Raw genomic sequence first — 24631 nt, 5'->3', positions numbered from 1 at the left:
ACATGGGCAGCGAGGGGTGCAGCGGAGGCTGAGGGTGTTGGAGGCAAAACTGGGTATTTTGGGTGAAATCCCAGTCCTGCTGAGCAAGCGGTGGTGGCCAATTTGCTGACAGAGATGCACCTGGGACAGCAAAGGTGACAGAGCTCAGCACCCCTGTGGCTGAGCGGGTCGGTCCCCACCATCGCGGGTGTCCCCGCTCGGTCGCCCCGGGCTGACCCAGTCGGACAGGCAGCGCCCGGCGCAGACATGGCACTGGGGCCGGCTCCTCCCAGCTGCAGATGGAAGCATTAATTACAAGCTAATTAATTTCCTAACTCTAACAGAGGGGTCTAATGACAAAACGAGGCCGTGGGGAACAACACTGGGCTCTGCTCCCAGCTCGGGGGCTCCGAAAGCTCCCCATGGGCTTGGCTCCCGCTTCCCGCACGCTGCCGGGTCCCGCCGAGCGGTTTGGTGGCAGAGTTGAGCCCTGGGGCGGGTGTTTCGGTTGGGCCGTAACACCCAGACGCTGCTTTGCCCTCTGGAGCATCTTCCACCCGCCGGCTGCCAGCCATTTGCATGGAGCCGCGCACTACGTGGTGTTTTAGAGAGGGGGAAACTGAGGCGCCGAGTGATGATGGCAGCTTTACTCACAGCCGCTGGAAGATAGAGTCACCGGAGCCCTGGCACTGACTCTGACCCTGGGGAAAGGCAGCCCAGGCTGGATTTTTGTAGTGCTGGGCTTTTTTAGCGCTGAGCATTGCCTGCAGTCTGCTCCCTGCACCCTATTGCGCCCCTCACTCCTTCATTGAAAGCCCTGGGGTGTCACCAGCTGGTATTTCCCTAGCCACTGCTGCTGGGGGGGTGGCTGGGGGCTGCACCCCATTTTGGTGGGGGTCACCACACAGGAGCACCGGGACGATGCTCCCGGTCGTGCGTGGGAATCACCCGTGCGACTCCCCGTGTGACTCCCTGTGCTCCTGGGCGGGAGGATGCAGAACCAGGCAGCCCATCCGTATTTATGCCTGACATTAATTTCCATCCATTTCAATATTTTATGAGCATAACAATTAAAATTTAAAAAAAAGGGTTCAGTGCTCGTTGAGACATGGAAGCCGTTGGGCGTTGACGGTCCTGGTGAGCTGCCCGGCGCGTCCTGGGTGCTGCCCATGCGGGGTAATTGCTGCGATGGTGCATGCACCCGCCTGGCCCTGTGCGTGGGAACAGGTAGCACCTCTGGCCATGTCCCCATGTCCTTGGGGGGCCTGTCCTGGCTCTGGAGACCCCCCCGGGGGCAGCTGTCGCTGGCTGTAAATGTGGCTGTAGTGAGGGGCTGATATCCAGCCTGGTGGGAGGAGGTGCTGGGGGAGGGAGGGGACTCTGGGTCGGTGTGCACCTAACGAGGGGTCCTGCCATGTCACCTGCTTTTGTCCCCTAGATGCTGTGGGCTGCGTGGACCCTGAGGAGTGCGCCCGCGTGTGCGGGGCCGCCGTGGGCTGCTCCAACATCGCCTACCCCAAGCTGGTGGTGGAGCTGATGCCCAGCGGTAGGTGTGGGGGGGGCACCTCCATCTCCACCGGGGTTTGCTGCACCCCAGGGCTGCCTGTGCAGCCCATCACGGCTTGGATGTTGGGGGGGACCCTGTGGGTGGTCTGGGGGGGTTGTGCATGAGACAGCCCATGCAGACCCATGGGTGATTGTGGAAGCGAGGTCAGGAGATACGGGTGACCCCAGGGCATCCCCGGGTGCAGCTGGGTGTCCCCAAACCCTGTCTTTGCCCCAGGGGAGATCCCAGTGTGTGCCTGAGGAGGGAAAGGCATTACCCTCGGGCAAAGTATCTGGGTTATCCCATCCCATTCTATCCCATCCATCCCACCCCATCCCACCACACCCCATCCCATCACTGCCCCCAGTTCAGCTGCTCCCTCATGTTCTCTCTTCTCTGCAGGGCTGCGGGGGCTGATGATCGCTGTGATGATGGCCGCGCTCATGTCATCCCTGACCTCCGTATTCAACAGCAGCAGCACCCTCTTCACCATGGACATCTGGAGGAAGCTGAGGCCGGGGGCTGGTGAGCGAGAGCTGCTCTTGGTGGGCAGGTAAGGACGGAGGGTTTCGGGGAGACCGGTGGGGCTGGTCCAGCCCTTTGTGATCTGCCTTTGGTGCCCGGGAGCCTGCAAAGTGCCTGTGCTCAGCCCTGTTTATGAAAGGAAAACAAGCCCTTGGATTATTTGATGTATGAAAGTGCTGGAAAGGCAGACAGGGTGTTTGGGGTGTTTGGATGGGCAGGGTTCTCCCTCGCCGCCTCCAGCCCGTTCTCCGGGGGAAGCCGATGGCTGGTCCCTGCCAAGGTCACAGCCAAGTGCCCAGGGGACCGTGACCAGGTGGCGAAGGGCAGCGCTGCCCACACATGCCCCAGCTGCTCCCAGGGGGACCAGGAACCCACCCATGGTGCTGCGCTCGGGGCGGCAGAGTCAGTGCTGGGGAATGCCCCGGTGCGGTGCTGGGGTGCGTGGGGAGGGACAATGACAAGGACAGAATCTGGGTCAGGCCTTTGGCTGGGCTGCGCTGGGGCTGCGGGGAGGGTTGGCTGGTCCGACGGCTCCGGGAGCAGCTATTTCTTGGCACCCCCCATCTCCGGAGGGTGGGAAGGGGATGGGCATCCATCCTGGGGAACCACAGCCTCGCACAGCTCCCCCAGAGGAACCGGGGTGCTTCTCGGGGCCTCGCCCTGCCCTGACACTGGCTTTGGTGACAAGGGGTGTTTTAGCACTGCAGAGCTTTTGTGAGGATGGTTAATGAGTGTTTGCGAAGGGCTTTGCCCGCCCGGGGCAGGAGTCGCTGCTGCCGTCGATCCCGGGCGGTTTGTTCGCGCATCGGGTGGTTTGTGGGTGCAGGGTGCTGTGAACTGCCGCCGCCGAACGGCCCCACGGGAACATAGCAGATGATAAATGTTCTGGAGATGAAAAAAAAAGCTCTTTAAGCTGCAGGTTTGAGGTTTTCCTACCTGCCAGCACGGGGACGTGTGGCTCGGGGTTGCTTCTATGGGTGGGTCTTGGCCACCCTCTGGGTGCCCCATGTGGCTCTGCATGGGGAGGGAAGGGATTTACTGGTGGGACTGGAGAGCTGGGACCCGGGGGTGTGAGCTGCGGCCACGGCCATGCTGGTGGCTGGAAATCCCCACTGGTGTTCGCTGTGTGCTCTGTGCCGAGGCGATGGCACGGTGGTGAGAACACCGCATCCTCCCCGAATCACCCCAGAACCCCACAGCGTGTTGTGCTGGGGCTCTGCAGCCCATCCCCGCATGGACCCTGACCTGCGGGGGGGCCCACGGCCGCCTGGCACCCCCCGGCTCCTCACCATGCTTAGACACTCCTCCATTTTTCCCATGACCTTTTAGCATCGTCTGTGTCTTAAAGATGTACAAAATATGGGGTTTTCTCCCACCCCTTGGGTCAGGGTGTGTGTTTTGAGGCTGGTTCCTCTTTCCAGCTCACCAGGCAGGTGGAGGGGATTCCATCTAGAGATGCTTTCATTGCTTTTTTATTTTATTTTTTCTTCCTCCTGCTTTTTGAGATGAGCAGATGGAGATGTAGGTAATTCTGCAAAGCTGCGAACAAGCTGAGCTAAGCTGTAAATACGGCAGCTTTCGGGACGCGTCCTGCCCAACCTGCCTGCTCAGATTGGGCCCAAAGAACTGGAGTTTGGTCAATGCCTCTTGCTTTGGAGGAGGGTGATGCTGCAGGGTGCAGCTGGGCTTTGGGTGAGGATGGGGACTGGGGGTGCTGGGGGACAAACACCCCCCTCTGTCGCAGCCTGGCTGTGGGGAGCTGAGCACGGGGAAGCTCAGCACACATCCCCGGCTCTCAGCTGGGTGCTTCGGCTGGACACAGGGGTACTGAGGGCATCACCCAAACCTGGCCAGAGCACCCAGCCTCTGCGGCTGGAGGCTTTTCATAGCAGAAGTTCCCATTGACCAGTGTTTCCCCGTGAGGGGGTCCAACTTAGCAGCCTCCTGGCTGGGCAGGGTCCTGGGGAGCGCTCGCCCACCTGAGATGGAGCTGGCACTGGCATAATTGTCACCCTCGGTGGCCATGGGGATGTCACCTGGCACGGAGCATCCTCCCGCCGTCATCCCCCGGTCAGCTCTTCTGCGCCAGCGCTGGGACCCAACCCCGGACCCGGGGACCTCCCACCGCCACGGTGATGCTGCGGGTGGGACAGGAGCCTGACCCCGTGTCACCGCCGCTCGCAGGGTGGTGACGGTGGTGCTGGTGGCCCTCAGCGTGGTCTGGATCCCCATCCTGCAGAGCTCCAGCGGCGGCCAGCTCTACGTCTACATCCAGGCTGTCACCAGCTACCTGGCTCCTCCCGTCACCGCTGTCTTTGTTCTGGCCGTCTTCTGGCCCCGAGCTAATGAGCAGGTACAACCCTGGGTGGCCCTGCGACAGCTTGGGTGCCCTGCTCCAGGGACATAGTGGGACTCAGGAGGCTGGGAAGCGATGCTGGAGGGTCTGAGGAGAGGAACCGAGTCTGGCTGGTGTTTCTCCGAGGAGCTGGTGGGTCGCTGGTGCAAAGAGGAGGAGGAAGCAGGTGCCACCATGCATGTCCACCAAGTGTGGCATGGCTGATGGGGCTGGCAGGGGACGGCCCCTGTGGAGGGGGTGCAAATTTGGGCCAGGGCTCGACTGGCCAGGGTGTGGGGCTATTTCCCAATGGACAAATTAGATTGGTTATTAGGAAAAATTTCTTCAGCAAAAGGGCTGTCGGGCATTGGAACAGGCTGCCCAGGGCAGTGGTGGAGTCACCATCCCTGGAGGGGTTGAACAGATGCGGAGATGAGGTTCTCAGGGACATAGGGCAGTGCCAGGGGTGGGTTAATGGTTAGACTCGATGATCTTGAGGGTCTTTTTCCCACCAAAATGATTCTGTGATTCTATAAATGTGCAGCAGCTGCTTGACGCACTCCCAGGGCTGGCTGGAGGGAGCAGCTCCCTGGGGGGGTTTTCACCTCCACAGGGTGACTGTTCCCACTCTGGACCTTTCCTTCGCAGGGAGCTTTCTGGGGGCTGATGGTGGGGCTGGCACTGGGAATGGCCAGGATGGGGCTGGAGCTGGCTCACCCCCCGCCCCGCTGCGGCGTCCCCGACCTGCGGCCCCGCGTTCTGGCCGACATCCACTACCTGCACTTCGCTGTGCTGCTCTGCGCCATCACGGGCGCCGTCGTGGTGGGGGGCAGCCTGCTGACCCCCCCGCCACCCCCGGCCCGGGTGAGCGGGGCACCTGGGACCCCCCACCCTGACCCCCATGACCGTGCCCACCCACCGGACCTCCTTGGCCATGGACGTGGGTGTCACCAAGCTGCACCCCAACCTCGGCCAGGGGATCTCCATGGGGGGGGTCTGTCCCAGAGGTGTTTTCTCACCAAATCTCACCCTGGTCTCCAGCTAAAGGATCTTACCTGGTGGACCCTCTCGCGGGAGCCCCCTCAACCCTCCACGGACGGCACATCCCAGGGACCCCCTAACGGTGAGTGTGTCCTCGGGGGTGTCTGGCAGGGACACATCTTCAGTGTCCCCCGCTCCCTGCCTGTAACGGGCATCAGGACGGCATGGATACCCCGTGCCTCAGTTTCCCCAGGGCTGTGCCACCTGCCTGGATGTGGCCGGTCCCCACGGCCCCCTGTCCCCCACACTTGCCATCTTTCTGTGCCAGGTTCCTGCCCAGCCCCCTCAGGCAGCCAGCAGCCATCAAAGCCCGAGGCGCCCCCGGTTGTGGCCCTCAGGGACCCCACAGAGCCCCCCTTCTGGGCCCGCGTCTGCGCCGTCAATGCCGTTATCCTGATGTGCGTCAATATTTTCTGCTATGCCTATTTTGCCTAGTGGCCTGCCAGACCCACGGGGTGGGGGGGAAAGGTGCTGGGAGAGCGGGAGAAATGGGGATTTGGGTGATAGTTTTTATTTGTCACATCTGGGACATGGGATGTTTAAATCCACTGGGCATCATAGACTCTGAGTGCATCCCAGGGGGCTGTGAGGTGTGGGGGGGGCATTTGTAGGGTCAGTGAGTCCCCAAGAGGGGTCTGGGGGAGGTATTGGGGTGGGCGAATGGGGCCGCAGGGGAAGTAAAACCACAGCGAAGCAGCAAACGTGGTCACAGGACCACTGTGGTGGTGCTGGAAAAGGAGCAGCCACACTCAAGGGTGTCACCCAAACAGGTTTTACTAGCTCTAAATAAAAATATAATATTAAAACAAAAGCCACAATTTGCAGCTATAAACAGCACCGGCAGGACTGAATCTCCCCAGACCAGCCTTGAGCCCCCACACCCCTCTGCAGTGTTACCTGGGGCTTCACTTCCAGGGTCCGGAGAGGAGCGAAGGTTTGGGGCACAGGTGCTCGTCCCCTCCATTGCTGCCACCCCGCCGTGTCACAGCTTCAGACAAGTTTTTATGGCCCCAGTTCAATGCTCTGCGGTCCCACCACAGGGAGCACCAACAGCCAGAGGCGATGCCTGTGCTGGGACCATGGGGGTCTCCCGGGTTGGGGGCAGCACAGAGAGCCAAGGCTGATGTTTTGGGGTGTCGGGAGCCAGGCAGCCCCTGGATGGAGATCACTCTACCAACGGCACAGCCCACACGGCACCGGGACCACGTGTGTTGGCAGCCCCGACGTTGGGACAGTCACCGTCCGTGGGGACGAAGCGACATGTGGTCTGTGAGCGGGCGCAAAGCAGCTCCGGTGAGTGGGGGGCAGCGGGGGCTGCGGTGCTCCCGTCACTTGTGGATGGGGTGAACGTAGTTGCGGGGGAAGAGGCCGACGCGCCCGTAGATCTTCCCCTGCCACCAGTTGGGGTCGGGGCAGTCCAGGACCTCGATGATGTCCCCGCGGAAGAAGGGCAGCTGGGAGCCGTCGTGGGCCGAGAAGTCGAACTGGGCTTGCACAAATTTGGGTCTCCTCACCTGGAGGAAAGTCAAGGGCAGGGGTTGGTGGGGGGAGAGGTGCCCCCATCTACCAGCCCCTCTGCACTGGGTTGCGCTGTTGAGTCCCCAGTGTGACGGGGAGGTCGTGCCACCACGTAGCGAGGACCAGGGCACAGGGTGAGGGGGTACCTGGGGTGTCTCTTCAAGGATGGGAAATGGGAGCTGGGGAAATGTTCAACACCACCTCGAGCGCAGCCCCATCCCCTGATAGTTACCTCCTGGGTCTGGTCCTCGTCCCGGAGGAAAATCTGCTGCTTTTTGGCGATGGTGGTCGTCCTGTAGAAATCCACCAGCTCGTTCAGGGAGTTGAACTTTTCCTCCCAGAGGAAATATTTGCCGTTCCTCTCCCTGAGCACCTTGAAGTGCTGGACGTGCTGCCCGTAGCTGCAGGAGGAGAGTGGATGTTACCATGGCCGCGGGATGGGGGCAGCAACCGACCCCCTTCCAGCATCGCAGGCAAAGCCCAGGGGCTGCTCACTGGTTTGGGGCTCTGGAGGGGCTGTGCGGGGTACAGCTGTGCCTACAGGTCCCCCTGCAGCCGTAATGCCATGGCCAGGGGTGACGGTGGCACTGGGGTCACTCCTGGCCCTGCTAGCAAGACAGTGGGTGACTGTCCCCAGCGTACAAGCAGCTGAGACCTGACACAGCTCATCCCACACACAGAGGGAGCTCAGAGCCTGGGACGGTGGGATGCCTGTGGGCTCAGGGCTGGCAGAGCATTGGCCACATGCAGGACGGGTGGCTTTGACCAGGGAACAACTATGGGACATCTCTGAGGAAAGTGTGATGAGAGCTGCAGGTCTCAGCTCAGTACATACGGGAGGAGACTGCAAAGGCTGGGCTTGGGCTCCCAAATCCCCTGTGACCCCAGGGATCCCCAAGCCACAGGAGGACAGGGCAGGCCAGAGTATCCTTTACCACCCCCTCGGTGTGTACCTGGGGGTGGCAGGTTGGGGTCCCCCCACATTGCAGGGCTGGCGTGAAGACCCTGCGGGGACCCGCTGCTGCTGGGCCCCCAGGCAAGGGCAGAGACCCGGCCACGCTGGTGACGCATGGCAGGACAGGGCTCCCTTTCATCATGGGCAAGAACCTCCTTAAATGCTTAATTAGAGATTAAGCAGCGTGAGAAAGTGCCTGGCTGGCCTGGGGCCAGCTCCTGCCACCCCAGCCGCGGGCAGGGAAGGGGCAGCGATGGAGTGTGAGCCCCGGGGACAGGTTCTGCCTTTGTACGGCCCAGGGTGCCGATGCCAAAATCACCGTCCCCACGGCGTTGGGTTGTTGCAGCCCTTCGTCCCTGGGGATGCTCTGGGCACCTTGCTCCTGCAGGCCGTGTCCCCCGGGCTGCGCTGGCAGCTCAGCCCCAGCCCCATCGTTACCCACATGGCTGGATTTAGGGGCACCCCAGCGAGGGACCCCGGCAGCGATGCAGCCCAGCGGTGCAGGCAGGGTGCAGGCAGGAAGTGGTGGGGACGGAGGTGGAGCGTGAGGCTGCGGAAGGGAGGAAGGAGAGGAAGAAGAGCAAAAAAAGGAAGGGGAGGAAGAAAAGGAAAAGGAGGAGAGAAAGGAGAGGAAGTGGAGGAAGGCCTTGTGCGAGGCTGCGCCTGGATGTGCCAGAGATGCAGCTCCACAGCCCCCAGCCCCTTCCAGGCGGCCAGGGCAGGGAGCTTGTCCCTTCCCCAGTTCCATATTGGGGAGCACACACAAGGGTGGCCTGATGCCTCGGATCCCAAAGCGGGGGCTGCAGGGGACCCTTGCCCACCCCACCATCTGTCCATCCACGTCCCACAGCCACTTACTTGACGGAGATGGAGAACTCCCCCGGGGCGCTCTCGCTCTCGCGGATCAGGAAGGCTCCCAGGTGCTGGCGCTGGAGGAGCCGCTCCTCTGCCAGGTGCCGGGAGATTCTGCCCGCGTACCACCTGCCAGGACACCGGGCTCAGCCGTGTGACACCCCCGGACACCCGGGGACACCCCAGTGCCACATCCCCGCCCTGCGGGATGGAGGTACCGAGAGCCCCGGTGCAGGCGGGAGTGGGGTCCCTCCTGGGCTCTCCACAGGGCTGTGACCCCCCAACAGCGGCTTCTCCCTTCCCTTCCACCCCCAATTTGTCACAGCACTTTGGCGGAGGTGGGGGGACAGCAGGGTGCTGCGGGTGCTCATGTGTCCCCACGCAGGGTTTGTGCAGCATCACCGACAGCTGCAACCGCATCCTGTCACCTGGCTCCCCACATCACACACCACGTCCCCCACTTTGCTGCCTGTCCTCACACTTGTCCCCACGTCCCATGTACCCCCTGTGGGAACAGCACTGCCAGGTGCTACGTGGTGGGGGCTGCGGAGCAGAAAACCAGGATGAAACCCTTCCCGCCTGCATTGCCCGCAGCTGCCAGAGCGAGGTGGAGGAGCAGAGTCCCCGTGAATTTGGGAGCCCCCGCCCACAGGCGCTTTCTGCTACCTGTTAAAATTGCCCCCTGAATGATCAGCCGTGGACTTTTAGCACAGAGTATCTCCCAGTGCCATCCCCGCAGGTGCTGCAGGGCAGAAGCTGCGTCTCGCCCGTCCTGGTTTGTTCACCGACACCGGGGAGGCCACGGGATCTGCCCCGGGCTGCCCCGAGCCCACGCGTTCCTGCTCCCCAGCCACAGCCCCGAGCAGGTTTTGCCATGGCATTTAAATGTGATTTACCAGGGGATAATGATACATAAAACATAGGTTAAAACAGGGATGGATTACGCTGGGCTTTAATAACATGATAATAGGATTGTGCCTAATGCAGTCGTAATCCCATAACACTTTGTTGTTCCCCAATTATCATTTATTTAGCAGGCAGCCCGGTGTGAGGGTTGAATTTCTGTGTGTTGGGGGGACATGGGCACGTTGCTGCCTCCTGTCCCCTCTGGCAGTGGTGGCAATGGCAGACTGACCCAGCAGGCAGACCCCATGGCTCTGTGACTCAGTTTCCCCATGTGTGGGGCTACCCTGGCTCGTGGCAGAGCTTTGGGCATCGGGATGCACCGTTGGCTTCGCTGCCTGGGTGGTGGGAGAGGGTGTCCTGGTGCCGGTCGGTGCTACCAGAGTGGGGCTGCGAGTCCCCCCATCGCCGCGGGATGGCACTTACGGGTGTGGCTTGACCTTGATGTAATTTTTGGGGACGAAGCCCTCGCGGCCGTACAGCTCAGCCTTGTACCAGTTCTGGTCATCTTCCATGTTGAGGATCTAAGGCAGGAGAGGAGCAGGGAGGTGTCAGCCCAGCCGCTGTCCCTGTGGGAGAGGGGACAAGCGGGATCCCCACTGCTGCCCCAGACCCCATGTCCCCCACTGAAACCTGGGGAGAAGTGGGCTCTGACAAAGGTGACATGGTTTGGGGGGACCTGGACAGAGCTTGGCTCACTGTTGGTCTGGCTCACCATGGGTTCTGGGGGGTGCCCGGCATTGCCCCAAACCCCTGGCCAGGGAAGGGGGTAAAATCTTTCACTGGAGGAACTGGGGTGGCAGCCAGGCTCCTGTGTCCCCCCAGGGTGGTGACAGCCGGGTTCTGCGTGGGAGGACATGCCCCGGTGGGAGCAGGGGGTGCTGACACCCGCTTCTGCGCAGCACCATTTTCCAGCCTCCCCCGCAGGGGCCCGGCACAGCTGTGCAAACAGGATCCGAAACCCCGCGGCACGGCACCGGGGAAAACACGCCGGGGAGGCAGCGACGGGCACGACGGCGGGTTTGGGGCCCTGAGTTACAGCCAGGCTGTGTCCTCAGCCTCCCCAGGGCTGGGTGTACCCGTGGGGGGCTCCTGGGTGCTGGGGGTCTGGGAGGAGCTGCTGACATCTCAGCATCAGCCCCACAGGGAAGGGTGAGTGGCTTGCAGAGTGGCAGGGAGCGGGTGTCCTCATCCCCACTGCAGGGCCACAGTGCCCTGGGGGTGTATTGAGCCCCCCAGGGATGTTTTGAGCCCCCCTAAAGCTAGGGTGGCATCTGAGAGCCCACCCTAATGCCAGCGCCTGGGTGGGCACATGGTCCCTGCTGCTGGGTCCCTACGGCTCCTGGTGCCACTGAGGGGCAGGGAAAACCTGTCCCAGCCCTGAGGGGCTGCCGCAGGGCACAGCTGGTGGCACCGACGGCCAGGGAGGCCATGTGCCTTGTCCCAGGTGGGACTTCTTTGGAGGTGTGGTTGGTGGCACAGACAAGTGGTACCCACCACTGCTGGGGATGCTGCTCCGCACCCCGAAAACCTCAGGGATTGCTCCTTAAACCGCACAGAAAGCCCCAGAGAGGCAACAAAGCCACGTGCGATGAAGGCGCTGGTGTCACCCCATTCCATGTGCCCGCTCTGTCCCCCAAATCAGCAGCATCCACCCCCCATGGCTCATGACCCGTGTGACTGGTGAACCCTCTGCTCCCCATACCTTCAGGGTGTCCCCTTTCTGAAAGGGCAGCTCGTCCTTCTCCGTCGCCTGGAAGTTGTACAGAGCCACCGACTCCATGGTGCTGGCTGTCACTGGGTGGTGGCGTGGGGTCCCAGGGGGGTCACTGTGCCGGGGTGGGGGGCTGCCTGGGGCTCGCTGCCCCGCGGCGTGGGGCTGTGGGGTACGGCACGAGCACGGCGCGGCGGTGACGGTGGCAGGAAGCCGCGCTGATGTCAGCGCTGCCGGGGCGAAACGGTGAGCACCACGCGATCGGGCACAGCTGCCCAGATGTGCTGGGAGGTGGGAGGGGGAGCCGCATTAGCCCACCCAGATGCCAGGGGCTCCACCTGTAAAAGGACCCGGGAGTGTTGGCTGGGGTGGGACGTGGGCAGCGGCATCGGGCAGCCGTGGGGTTTTGGGAGGAAAGAGGGTGGTGATGGGCTTGTCGAGGATGTGGGCAAAGCCTGGAGGGGAGTGCTGATGGGGACTCTGATGGTTTGTAAGGGTTGAGCTGCCAGCACGGCCTTTGAAAGGTGGCTTAGTGGGAATAGTTGTTTCGGCCAAAAAAGTTCATGGAGGGTGGGATGGGCAGAGGCACAGAGGGGCAGGGTGGAGGCAAACACTTGGTTGACAGGACAAGGAGTGATGGTTTTAAACTAAACGGGAGGGGAGATTCAGGCCAGACATGAGGAAGGAATTCTGTACACTGAGGGTGGTGAGAGCCTGGCCCAGGTTTCCCAGAGAGGTGGTGGATGAACCATCCCTGGAGACATCCCAGGCCAGGCTGGACGGGGCTCTGAGCAACCTGAGCTGGTGCAGATGTCCCTGCTCATGGCAGGGGTGGGACTGGGTGACTTGGGAGGTCCCTTCAACCCAGACTATTCTGTGATTTTACAATTCTTTGGAAATTGGACCAAAACCCACATGCCAGGTCCCAGGTCTGAACAGCGAGGTTTCAGTACAGTTGTTTTTGGCTTTCTGGGTTGTGGCCCTTTGGGAGCTGATTTTTTTCCAGCTTGCTTTTGCAGGGCTAGGGGAAAAAAAAAAGTCCCTTCTAGACTCAGACAACTTCCTGCACCTCTCGTGGGTGTCCAGCACTGAGTCCACAGGGCTGACATGCAGGGCATCATTCCCAATGGGGAAGTCTGTGATGCCGTGCAGCCTTCCTATCATGTGTGTGGGCCAGGGCATGAAACGCACAGAAAACACTCTGGATGCTGGTTTTGCTTTGCTGCAAAGAATTAAGCCAGGGACAGCTACGGCTCCATCCTTGCCCATGGACTCGGGCATTTTCCAGCAAGGAGCAGGACATGGCTGCCATCTGCTGCGGTGCTTGCAGGGCCTCCGGGGGACACTGGCTTGGCGATTCGCTTCCTCCAAACCTTAACCCACTTCCCAAGTGCATTTGAAAAGCAAACACCATCTAACACCCTCCCGAAGCCTTTTTTGGGGACTCGGTACCCTTGGGAAGTGGAGAGGGATGTGCAGGGTGGCCCTGGGTGTCCCCAGACCCAGCAAGGCCCTGGTCCCCGACAGTTATCCCCAGCAGGTCCCAGGGGAAGTGGAAATTCTGGGAATGCCGGGGATGGCAGGAGGGGCCGTGGGAAGAGGCTTGGTATGCACACGCCTGTCACGAGGAGGACGGGACTCAGCGGATCTCCACAGTCCAGCGAGACCCAGGGGACAGGACCGAGGCGGGAAGACACTATCTCCGGATGAGCATCCTCTGCAGTCCTGGAGAGACATGGAACTGGATGTTCCCTGGATAAACTGGCCCCAGCAGAGCTGCCGCTCCAACCCTGCCGCTGGCCGAGGGCCTGATCCTGTCCCAGCATCTACCAGCACAAACTGGATGATGCTGAGCCCATGATCCTGGAGCCATGCACTGTGTCACACTGCCCTGTGTGCCCAGGAGTGGGGCACAGCACAGTGGGGTGACAGAGGGGTCCCCAAGCCTTGGTGCAGTGGCCAGACTCAGGACCAGAGCAGGATTGGGTCCTGCCAGCAGATGGCAGCAGTGTCCAGGGGGACACTGGGGACACTGGGGACGGTGCCACATGTCCCTTCTCTCATGCCCTAAGGAAGCCCGCAGCCCCTTTGGCATCCTTGTCCAGCCACCTCCCGCACTACATCTTGTTCCTTGTTCCCTCTTCCTTTGCCTGGCTCCTGCCTGCTGCCCCTGCCCAGGGGCTGGGTCCCTTCTGCTTCATCCCCTGGGAAGATCCTTCCGCCTGCTCATGAGCAACCCCAAATCTGCCCCATCCCACACTCAGGGGAGCCCCCAGAAGGGTCCCCGGTGGTGCCCGGCTGCCAGCCATGGGGCTGTGCTGCAGAGCTCTGCAAGGCTCAGCCTGAGAGCCAAGGACTGACTAACCGCCGGCCTGAGACATGCAAGAAACATCAAAACAAGCTTGTTTTTTCATTTTTTTCCCCTTATCTTCCCTCTTGTGCCTTGTCAAGTAGCCATATTTCGTACAGCTCATGCTGTACCAGAGCAGGGAAGAGCCTGCCCCCACAGTGCCAGCCACAAGCGGTGAGTGCAGAGCCAGTGACTGGTCGGGTACAATCCCGGGGGGTATGTACCCCCATCCCTGTGTCCTGCATGGCCCTGGTGTTCAAAGGGACCCTGAAGGTGCCCCGTGGTCACCTCTGTTGGGTACAGCAAGGTGCCTGGGGCTGCACACTGTGAACATCAGCCCAGCTTGCGAGGGGGTCCCAAGGGCTGTGGAGGTGCAGTGGTTCAGCCAAGGGTGCCCAGTGGGTGGGAGGGAGCCAAACCAGGGCGCCCACCCTGCCCCGGTGTCACCATCAGCCCACACTGCTGCTCTTTCCACACAGAGTTTCGTGTCCCCGAGGACAGGCAGAGGACGATGCAGCTGGCTCCGGCATCACCCTTTTCCCTGGGATGCTGGGAGCCACCTCCCGGGTTGCCCAATCTGCCGAGCCTGTTTCATCAACATCCTGTGTTTACCTGGCTGCAAAATCCCCAGCAGCGAGGGAGGAAGAGGAGGGAGGGGAGCCTCTTCCCCTTCCGCTGCGGGCCCGGGGAGCTTTGTTAAGGAGGCGATCCCGGGCTCCTCTCTGGCTGGTTCCTTCTGTAGCTCCTTGCAGTGCCGTGGCCCAAGGTGCCATTTTGGGAGGGGGACGGGAGAGGAGGGGGTGTCTCAAGCCTGGCTTTGTGGGGCTGTAAGCCTGGCCTGGATGCTGGCAGGGCTGGATGATGCGAGCTGGCTCCCGCTGCAGCCCCCGGCGTGCACAGGGGCTTTGCTGTGGCCAGTGAGCGGGGACTGGGACAGATCCTGCCCCATCACACAGCGCAGGGAGCCCAACACACGCCGTGCTGCCCCTTGCAAAAGGAAATTCAAGGCACAACACCGTCCCAAGAGAGCCACAGAGAAAAGGGCTGGTGTGACACTACGGGCAGCTTTTCTCAGAAGAAAACCCCACAGCCCTTTTCCCTCCCACTCTCTCTGTCTCCGGTAGCGGAGAGCTGCCCACCGAGCCAAGAAGTGTGTCACGGGCTGGCTGCGGTGGCCGTCACGCTGTCCTCACACCCACGCACACAAGCCTGAGTACCAGGTGTGGGGCAACTCCTCTTGCCTCACGGGGAAGGCAGCCCCCGTGCTGCCGACTGAGCGCTGCTGGGGATGGAGCTCACGACTCTGGCGTTTGGCTGGGGATGGAGCCGGAAAGACGAGGTGATGGGGAGGAAGAGGGAGGGACGATCAGGTGATGGAGGGAGGAGAATGGGTCATCCATCCCACCGGCCACCAGCTGCCCGCCCTGGGCAAGGTGGGAACGTTGGCCCCAGGCTGCTTGCTGGGACATGGCTACTCCCCCTGGTTGTCCCCAGTGCTAGGATACGGAGAGCGAGGTGACAGGGAGGTGACCCCAACAGCAGGGCTGGCCTGGGGGTGGCCACGGGGATTCAGCCCAGTTTTAAGCTCACGCCTGGGATGCTGCACATGGATAGAGCTGGGCTCAGGGGTCAGCAGCTGGCACTGCTGACGCACACACCGTGTAGAGATGTCACATCACCCATTGCTGCCTGTGTGCCTGGGTACCAGTACCGACCCACACCCGGGGCACGGGATGCGATGGGGATCCTCCATCTCTCGAGGAAGCAGGTGCCCCACTGAAGCCCCACACCAAGAGGAAGCAACATCTTGGGCTAAAAAATGCCATGTCGGTGGCGGTAAACAGGAGTTCAGAGTCAGCACTTTGCCCCCGGAGCAGAGGCCACGTCAGTAACTCCTGAGCATCAGATTCATCCTTGTGTGTAACCCTACTTCTCTGTAAAGCCCAGCCCGAGGAGCTTGTGTCACTGTTTACACCCTGGTGTAACTGAGTACAGAGAGAGCATGGTCAGTGCTGGGAGGATCAGGCCCCTCTGAACATCTCGTCATCCAACAGGACCCATAGGAAAACATTTCCAGGAGGGGCAGCCAGCAGATCCAGAACCAGTTTGCCATGCTTGCTCAAACAGGGCTTCAAGACACCCCTTGAGGCATCGGTGGCCTCCAGCCATGGAGCTGCATCTCCTCGGAGTCAATACAGGTGGTTGGGGCTGGTATTAGAGTTTCTGGGCTAATAAATCAGAGCAGGTCACTCTTGCCCATGGTGCAGGTGGGATGGGAAGTGGGACTGTGCTTCAAGCTCCCTGGGGGAAACCTGAGGTGAGGAGAATGGTGGTTGGACCTCATGTGGGCCTGATGATGGATCTGGAAAAGGACTGGAAAGCTTGAAGTCTCAGGTGTGAAATTCAACCCCAAAGCTGCAGGAAAGAGTCACAGAGGAGGCAGGTCATCCCAAACAGCCTCCTCAAGAGGGGTCCAGCCTTGGATGGCGGCTGGGACCAGCCTCCTGGGAAAGGGCCAAACACAGTTTTGGCAAGGAGACAAGACACAACAAGCAGCAGCCTTAGGGGCACCAATGTGGAAGATGTCCCGTGGGGCGCCCAGGTCTCAGCTCTGGGCTGATGGACATGACCAGTGCTGGTGTCTGGCTCCAGGGACAGTCATTGCCTCTGTTTTGGTTCAGGGACACAGCTGTGATGAAGACTCAGGTGAGGATCATTTACAGAGATGTTAACTGTTAATGAGTTAATCATCAGGGCCAGCAACAGCTGAAGGCTATTCAGTTCCTTGAGCCCTATAAAAGGCAAATGGAAGGCAGAAGCTGGGCTCTGGCTGATGATGAGGAGGGTGTGTCTTCTGTTGTGTCTTTGAGATGCTCCTGAGATCCTGTTGTTCCCTGGGATGGCTCCCCTTGGCAGCCTGGGACACCCCAAGAGCAAGAAGTGCGCTGTCCCTCTGTAAGATGCCGTTTCCCTGTGTGTGACCTGGAGAGGACTGAGCAATGGAGCTCTACCTGAATCATCTTGTATGCTCCATGGCTGGGCTGTGCTGGTCCTTGGGCTCTGTCCTGGGACCTTACTGTGGTTACTGATGGGTCTTAGGGTAACCCTGAGACCTGCTGGGTGCTCTTAAGGAAGTCACCACAGGCTCTGCTTTAAGCTGTGTGAGCAACATTTTCATAGAGTCATAGAATAGTTTGGGTGGAAAGGGACATTCCAAGCTCCCCCAGTGCCCCCCTGCCATGAGCAGGGACATCTGCACCAGCTCAGGTTGCTCAGAGCCCCGTCCAGCCTGGCCTGGGATGTCTCCAGGGATGGGGCATCCACCACCTCTCTGGGCAACCTGGGCCAGTATTTTACCCCCCTTAATTGTAAAAAAATTCTTCTTCATGTCTAGTTTTCTGCTGAACCAGCTGAGTGCTGCTCTGGAAATGTTTGATGGAGGCTGCTGTGGTGTCTGGCCTCCAATCTTTTTTCTTGGTGTTGGGCTGCCTATGTGGGTTATGGGGAAGGTGAGGTTGCCACACCAATATTATCAGGGTAGGCTGGTGCTGCAGCATGTGTGGGAGTGGAGATTTCTTTGCTGTCTCTTGTGGGTCCTCAGGAGCCATCCCCAGACAGTGAGGGCTGGAAACATACCATGGAGGTGGAGAGAGTCATACCACTGCTTTGATTTGCACGAGACATAAAATGGAAAGGTTTCTTTAACTGGAAGCTCCAAAAAAAATGGGCAGGGAGGCTCAGGGTTTGGGTGTGGAGGGTGTTTGCTGTCAGTGTTTGCCATGGAGGAAGGTTCCTCGCCCTGAGCAGCCAGCATGGGCTGGCAGGAGTAACCACCTATGGGCAGGGGAGCTCTGCGGCTCCCAGAGGGCTTGTTTTAGGGGAACTGTGAGTTGGGTCATATCCAGAGACAGCCTGGTGAACAGATTCTGAGAAGCTTCCCCTCAACAACAGCATCTGTTATTTTTCTAGGATTTTAGAAAGAAAAAAAAACCAACCAAGAAGCCTTGCGACGCGTGTGTAGGTGAGGGGGCCGTGCTGCCACCGCCGTGACTCACCGGAGAGGTCTGTGCTTTCCGAGAATAAAAACAACGTAGGGAGAAATTGTGAATGATCGTTCGTGGAGGGGTGGCTGAGCTCTCCACCAGAGAAGTAGTCAAATTTCAATTCCTCCTTAGGGCTGGCTTGTTAACAAAGAAGTTATTAATAACCAATTAAGCCAGAGCTCACGTCACACCTTCCTCTGGAAGTGTGGCAAGAGCGGCCACGGTTCCTCCTTCGGCACCGAACCCACCCTGCGCTTGTCCCTGTTGTAGGAGTGTGGGAGGCTCGTTTGGGCAGGTGCCTTGTCACCCCAGGGCTGCTCTGCGGGGGATGTGCTCAGGGGACATCCCAGGCAGGGCCGTGTGGGACCACCAGTGCAGAGGGGACTCGGCTGTGGGGCATTTGGCTCCCTTTGGAGGGGAGTGGGTGTGTGGAACAGGAGCCCTGTGCGGCAGGTTTTTGGTCAGTGCTGGGGCAGATGGTGTGAGTCCGCCACGGGGACAGCCCATGGCAAAGGGATGGTGGCTGGAGGGATAAGTCTTGCTCGCCTGTGGCTTCCTTGGGCTGAGGATGTGTTGCTGCATCCCCAGCCAGGCTGGCGATGCGCCGGGCAGGGAGGAGGAGGCACAGGCTGCTGGAGCGGGGCCCACCGGGATAATGCACGGAGCGCCGGATGCGCTGTAAAACCCGAGAGAATCCGGGCACTGTGCTCCTCCTGAAACCGCCTATTCAGGGCAGAGATGCGGAAGACAAGAGGGAGGAAGCGGAGGGAAGATGGAGCACTGAAGCTCTCTGTGTCCGGCCAGCGACGGATGCAGGTGCAGCTGCGGATTCTCCGGCTGCTCCGTGGTGCCCTTTCCTGCGGAGAAGGAGGAGATGGACTCCCGAGTTCCCCTGGGCTCCCAGAGCCCCCGACTCTGCTTTCACTCTGATTTATTGCTGCTGCCACAGTGTCCGGTGCAGCCATTTTGACCCTATAGAGCTGGACCTTGAGGTAGCAGGTCTGTGTGGATTCTCTGAGGTCTGATGTAGGGTTGAGCTGTTCCTCATTAGTACAACCTCTCTCCCCTTCCCAGCTGCTCATCTTCAGGAAATGTTTAGAAATGAAGTAGATGTGAAAACTCTGCCCAGCCTGTCATCAGCTTCCTCTGAAATGAGCGAATGGCCTCAAAAGTTATGAGAGGGAATCCACATGCGTGGCCTTGCCCATCCCTACCCACACATATTGCATCTGCCTCTCTTCTTTGGAAAACTGAGCCAAATAAAGCTGTTGCCGTTGCTTTGGTGGCACAGGACACTCTCGGACCATTTTCCTGAGCGGAGCTTTTGCCTGTGCAAGGCAAGAGGAAAGAGTGAGCAGAGACTTTTTTTAGGACGCCACAAAAAAACCTGATGGATTCTTCCCCAGGGCTGTGTTGGCTTGCGATTTCTGACACATCAGCTGTGGAAATCCAGGGTAATTTCACTAAAGCCCCTCCAGATATCTGCCTGTGTAAATGAGACCAGGGTCTGGCCTGTTTTAAGGAAAAACTGCCCAGGGGATAGCTCCAAGTTGCATGCTCTTGATTTCTGCCTCTCTTAGCAAATGCTACATGCAGGACTTCTACAAGGCAATTCTTCATTTTAAAGGGAAAGTTGAGGCACTGCTTTCTTCAGAAACATTCCTGCAGTGCTGGAAATGACAGCATTTCTTTCTATGGAAGAGTTCATGAGATCCCCAGGAAACTGGGGACTAGGGCCTCCTCCCTGGGAAGTAAATGGCAAAGGAACAGCGTGGCCGTGCTCATGGGTTGAGTAGTGTAAGGCACTAACATTAGCACAGGTAATAAAAACCTTTCTTGTGTAGGTGTATGTGTGGCACATGCATACATACAGATGCACTTGCAATATCTAGCAAAGCATATAGCAAAATACTGTTATATGTCTATTTATATGAAGTGTTCCTTTCAGCTCATCAGGCAGCAAGCATCTGAAATGCAGATTTCTTTTCTTCTTTCCATCCTTCCCTCTCTTCCTTTCTCAGGCCAAAAGAGGAACTGGGTTTGGGGTTTGCTGGCTTCTGGGTTTTGCTGGGGAGCTGTGGCTGCCTGATGGTCTTGGCCATCACAGGCTTTGCATGTCTGAGCACCTTGTCAGCTTGTGGAGCTAACGATTAGTTGGCAGCAGGTTGTATTGGTGTGTTATGTCCACATGTTGTCTTGTCACATTAATGTTACATGATGGTGTCTTCTGGTGCTGGAGAAGCATTTGGGACCCTGTTGGTCCTCCCAGCTGCAGGTGCTGGGACTTCAGCCTCTCTGGGCTTGCCTGGGAGCAGGGGGTTGGAGGCACCATGGGGCACCCAATTCCTTGAAAGGGCTCAGATGAGAAATGGGGGGAAAGGGCTCAATCTTGGGCAAGCTCCAGCTCCAAGAGGGTTTGGCAGAGCTAAGGGCAGCGTGTGGGAGACTGGGGCTGGTTGCTGCTCAGGGACAGCCATGACTGAGTGCACAGGGCACAAAGGGCTGGAGTCACTCCTGGGAGACCCGCCAAAACAGCTTGGGAAGTGGCTACAGCCTGGACACCTGCATATTCTCCCTCTGGAGACCAGGGGATGAACTCAAAGTCCGCAGCCCAAGCTGATATCTGCTTGTTGCTTCCTCAGCTGGGACCAGCAATGCAGCCTCCAGAGGTTTGCAGCTGCACTGTTCTCAGCTCCCCAGGGCAGACGCATTTACTGGTTCAGTAAAACATTTTAGCATTTGTTTAAATGTACCTGTGTAGGATGGGCTCTGAGCACCCTGAGTGTTGCAGGCCTAAAAAGCATGTTACCTGTCCGTGAGGCTTAGGAGAGGCTTGAGGCTCGAAGGTGTAAAACATCCCCACTAATGGAGAGTCTGGGAAAAGGCAAACAGAGGAGGAGCTTTCAGGGAAAGGAGAGCTGAGAAACGGCACGTGAATGCTGCACGTGGCCTCTGTTTTCAAAGGTGATATCCACGCAGGTTTGAAGTGCAGAGCTGGGAGCCAGCGCGTGGGACAAGAGCATCCATCCTGCTTAAAACCAAAGGTGTCCAGTCCAGAATCCAAACATCAGTAGTGGTCCATAGCGAATGCTGGAGGACAAGTATTGGAAATGGCTAAGCAGACACATTTCCTTGCTATGTTCTCCTAGGATGTAGGAACGTGGGGCTTGAATGACAGCATCTCCAGCTTCCTGACTCCCCCCAGGCTCTGATCTCAGAGCAAAATGGGAGGCTGTGCCATGCCCGGAGGGAAAACACTTGGGTCTCATGTTTCTCTCTGATGGTAACCAAGTGCAAGCTGCAAAAGCTGATGCAGACCCACTCCTTGCAAAGTGCCTGTAATGGATTGCAAGCAGAATAACAGACAGCAAGACACACAGGGTGTCTGGAAGCATCTGTCAGTTTTCTTTTGAGGGTCAGATTGGTGGCCTCAGCCGAGGAAATCATCTGCGCAGCACAGCCCATCCGTTCCAAGCGGTTCAAATCCTGCCGAGTGTAAAGCACTGTTAAGCTGAGCCGTGCAGGTGTCACAAACTGTTCTGCCAGCCCGCTGGTGACAGATGTGGGGCTTTCAACACATCAGACAGTTTAGGCTTATTTGCCTCTCACCTTTACCGATCGGGTTATTCAGCTGACGCATCTCACTGAAGGCCACTTTCAGTATTGCTAAAACCTATTGTGGCTGCACCACGGTTTGCACCCCCCACCCTCCCAACATGCTCTGAGTGACGTGTAAGCATCAAAAGAGGCTTCTTGAGGGACAGAGGAAACCTACTGTCTGCAGCAACTTGCTTTGCAGTTATTTTTGATTGAGATTGAGGCCATTGTGGTTTGTGCCTCAGAAGAAACCAGGCTGCGCACAGCCAGTTCCCAGCAGCGCTGCTGTTTGCCTTTTACAATCTCTGATCACGGAGATGTTTGATTTCTGAAGATCAGAAGGGAATAGGTTCCTTTGACTTCCTCTAATATTTGCAAGGTCAGGGAGCAATCCTGTATTTCGCCATCTCATTCAGTCCATAAGAATGTGAAAGCTTGTATTATAGCAGTATTAATTACAGCCAATTATAACCTGCTAGACTAGCCAAGATGCTCAAGTGGCTACTGAAACCTGCTGTTGTTGAAGATGGACATTTTTCTTCAAATGAGGATGCCTTCTGGTTTTGAGTATCTTGCGGAGCAGTTGTTCGGCAGGACTGATCCGTGGAGCAGCTTGGTCGGATAGTGTTAGAATTGGACATGTTCCTGAGAAATTCTTGCCTGCAGTGTTGTGCAGTTTGTTTGCTTTGTGGAGTCCTGATATCTTGTCATGAATCTCTTCCAGCCCAGCTGGTGAATTTTTTAAACTGCTTGCTGATTACGCAGGGACCATGTATTTACAGCTCTGCACTGTAGTTTAGGTTTTTTCTTTTTTTGCATTATGAAAATACCTTGGAAGCCCTGTTGAGGACGAGATGATTTTTTGTGATGGGACAGCAGCGACAAGCTCAGAGTTGTGACCGTGAATGCAGATATGAAAGTTGTAACTGGATTTGTGAGCCTGGGAACAGAGGAAGTCACTTGCAGAAGTGGGAATCGGAAACCTAGAAATTGGGCCAAGTAATTAAGCGACTGGCTGGGTTCTGTGTAAACACAAACCAAATAGACAGCCCTCAGTTTTCATCTGTCAAGGGGAAAAACTATCAGCTTTTCAGCTCTGATAATCAGCAATGGGCATCCAGCTGTAATCCAGGGACACAGCAGCACTGTGTTACCGATCGCTTGGTTTAAAAGAGACGGAGCTCAAAATGCCTGCAGCTTCCAGTGCTCAGTCTGCTTCAGGGGTCCCGTCTTTGCGACTGGGACTGAGGGCGATACTATGCAATTTGAGCTAGAAATGGCTGTAGCTGTAGCTGCTGAGTTCCCGCGGTTATAAGCTGATGTGGTTTTCCAGCCAACCTGTGCTGCCAGGCACTACTCTTGGTGCAAAAATGCTGATTTTGGTCCTGGTACCCCTGATTCACTCCAGGTAAGTGTGAGATGAACCAGTGCACTCACCTGCTGTGGGCAAGGTGGTGCTTTTCTGATGGGCCCTGGATTTTTGTGCTTAAATGTGAATCTCTTTGTGCTTGAGTGTACTGTGTCCTCTGACAGCAGTGACCACTGGCTGCTTGGTTGCAGGGACACTTCACTTTCTCCCTCCCACTTTCTATTAGTGTACAAAATCTTTTGCCTCCCTCTTCAGCCAGATAGGTCCAGCCTAAATCACTGTCCCAGCCCACACCAATGTCTGAGCCCACCAGGAGGAAGGAGACCCAATTTCGAGATGATGCTACAGAGCCAGGAGCTCCTCTTGCTCTCCCAATACTTTCCTCATCATGACCCCCACAGGGTGGTTTCCCTCAAGGTGAGAAACAGTTGGGAGGAGCGAGGCTAATCCCTGGCCATGTGAGATCTTTGTGCAACAGCACAAGTCATCCTGCGCTTTGGCTGTTATTATGAAGCCTCGATTGGTCTGAGGATGAGCTGGTGGTGAAAGGGAGGGCCTGACTCTGTGGGTGACATTCTTTGGTGGCTGCAGGAATGACGAAGAGGAACTCTGATGGGTGATGTTGTCCATCAGCTCCTTCCTGGCAGGATGTCCTCTCATCGTGGTGAGGAGGAAGTCGAGAGGGATAGTACGAACTGTACCAACCGCAAGGGAATGCTTATCCTCCCACATGGGCTTACAGGCTCTGACTTGGTCACTTGCTTTAGGGAACCAGATGGTAACACAAAATGAGCCCAACTTCATGGCAAATATCCTGGGCCTGTGTCTGCTGCTGAAAACTATGCGGAGTCCCAACGGGTGAGCGCTCCCAGCCTGGGAACAAGCAGCAAATCCAGGCTCTTTAGGTCAAATGTGCCGATTGTATCTTATTAAACAAGAAAAATACCTCCCCACCAGTCAGTGGGGCCTTGCAGTGGCTTTGTCACCTCCTTTCTGCTGATGTGGGTGCTCATCTGACCTTCTGGTGAACTGGTTCAGGGAGCTAAACTGGCTGAGAAGTAAGCCGTCCCCAGCCCCCCCCAAAAAAGTGATTAGTCTTCATCACAGATGGTATAAGCTGGTGTTGGTGGGAGGGAATGGGAACGGGTGGTGGAGGAAGGGCAGGAACCACAACACCCTGACTTAGGTCAATTAAAACTGTTCTGGAATTTCACCCTGAGGCTTTAGTGGGAATTACTGCAAGCAAGGCTGTAGCCTTGGCTTCTCGAGGCGGCACGGGGAGAAACTGCACCTATGGAGCAGTAAGGAGAAAGGAATGAGGGAAGGTGCCCGCAGAAGAGAACAGCTCCAACTTCTGAAGACACACAGCACTTGGTAATTATTAGAACTAAGCACGTCACTGCCTCCTGCACTGTCAGTGCATGTGCATTTTGAGAAAAACAGAATGTGCTGGGCTTGCATTCTCTCTCCTCTTCTCATGAATCCACTAATATCCTTGGAAAAGGTCTGTTTTTGAAAGCCCGTATTAGAGGTGTATTAATTTTGAACTTGTCAGAATATTTGTATGGGAAACAGCTCTACAAGCTTGTCTGCATCACAAATGAAACTAAAACCCTCACGCTGGCCATAAGCATGTTCTATTCTGATTAGACTTGGGTCAGTTCCAGCTGAACTCAGGCACAGACTTACTGGGCTGGACTCTCCCCCATTCATCATCCTTCCGATTTTTTTGCTCCTTGTTAACTACTTTTATTTTTAAAATGTTTGAAGAAATAACCTAAACCCAACTAAACATGATGGAAATTAAACTTTTATTTTGGTTCTCCTCTGCTTGTAGACAAATCCTTTATGTGTGGTAGGGCTGCAGACCCCATGGATCCATGTGTCTAATCAAAACAGACAAG

General features: G+C 57.7%; 2 protein-coding genes across 3 annotated transcripts in view; one reads left to right on the top strand and one right to left on the bottom strand.

Moving 5' to 3' along the window:
* Positions 1-5861, top strand: part of SLC5A10 (solute carrier family 5 member 10) — a 38701-nt gene extending 32840 nt beyond the window's left edge. Inside the window, exons 10-15 of the mRNA XM_065645271.1 lie at positions 1418-1525; positions 1928-2078; positions 4235-4403; positions 5034-5249; positions 5427-5512; positions 5765-5861. Coding sequence (XP_065501343.1) covers positions 1418-1525; positions 1928-2078; positions 4235-4403; positions 5034-5249; positions 5427-5512; positions 5765-5861 — 827 coding nt within the window. The remainder of the gene's footprint in view (positions 1-1417; positions 1526-1927; positions 2079-4234; positions 4404-5033; positions 5250-5426; positions 5513-5764) is intronic.
* Positions 5862-6754: 893 nt separating this feature from the next.
* GRAP (GRB2 related adaptor protein) lies at positions 6755-11437 on the bottom strand. Of its 2 annotated transcripts, XM_065644992.1 has the most exons (5): positions 11360-11437; positions 10081-10178; positions 8758-8880; positions 7177-7345; positions 6755-6940 (listed from the first exon to the last, which is right to left on the bottom strand). In XM_065644992.1, the coding sequence occupies exons 1-5, from the start codon at positions 11435-11437 to the stop codon at positions 6755-6757; spliced, it is 654 nt and encodes a 217-aa protein (XP_065501064.1). The 2 variants fall into 2 exon arrangements, with proteins under 2 accessions (XP_065501064.1, XP_065501065.1); XM_065644993.1 differs by lacking the exon at positions 8758-8880.
* Positions 11438-24631: the final 13194 nt, after the last annotated feature.

This window comes from Caloenas nicobarica, chromosome 14 (assembly GCF_036013445.1).
Source record: "Caloenas nicobarica isolate bCalNic1 chromosome 14, bCalNic1.hap1, whole genome shotgun sequence".
In the NCBI taxonomy this organism is placed as follows: domain Eukaryota; kingdom Metazoa; phylum Chordata; class Aves; order Columbiformes; family Columbidae; genus Caloenas; species Caloenas nicobarica.
This window is presented reverse-complemented; position numbering and strand designations above follow the sequence as displayed.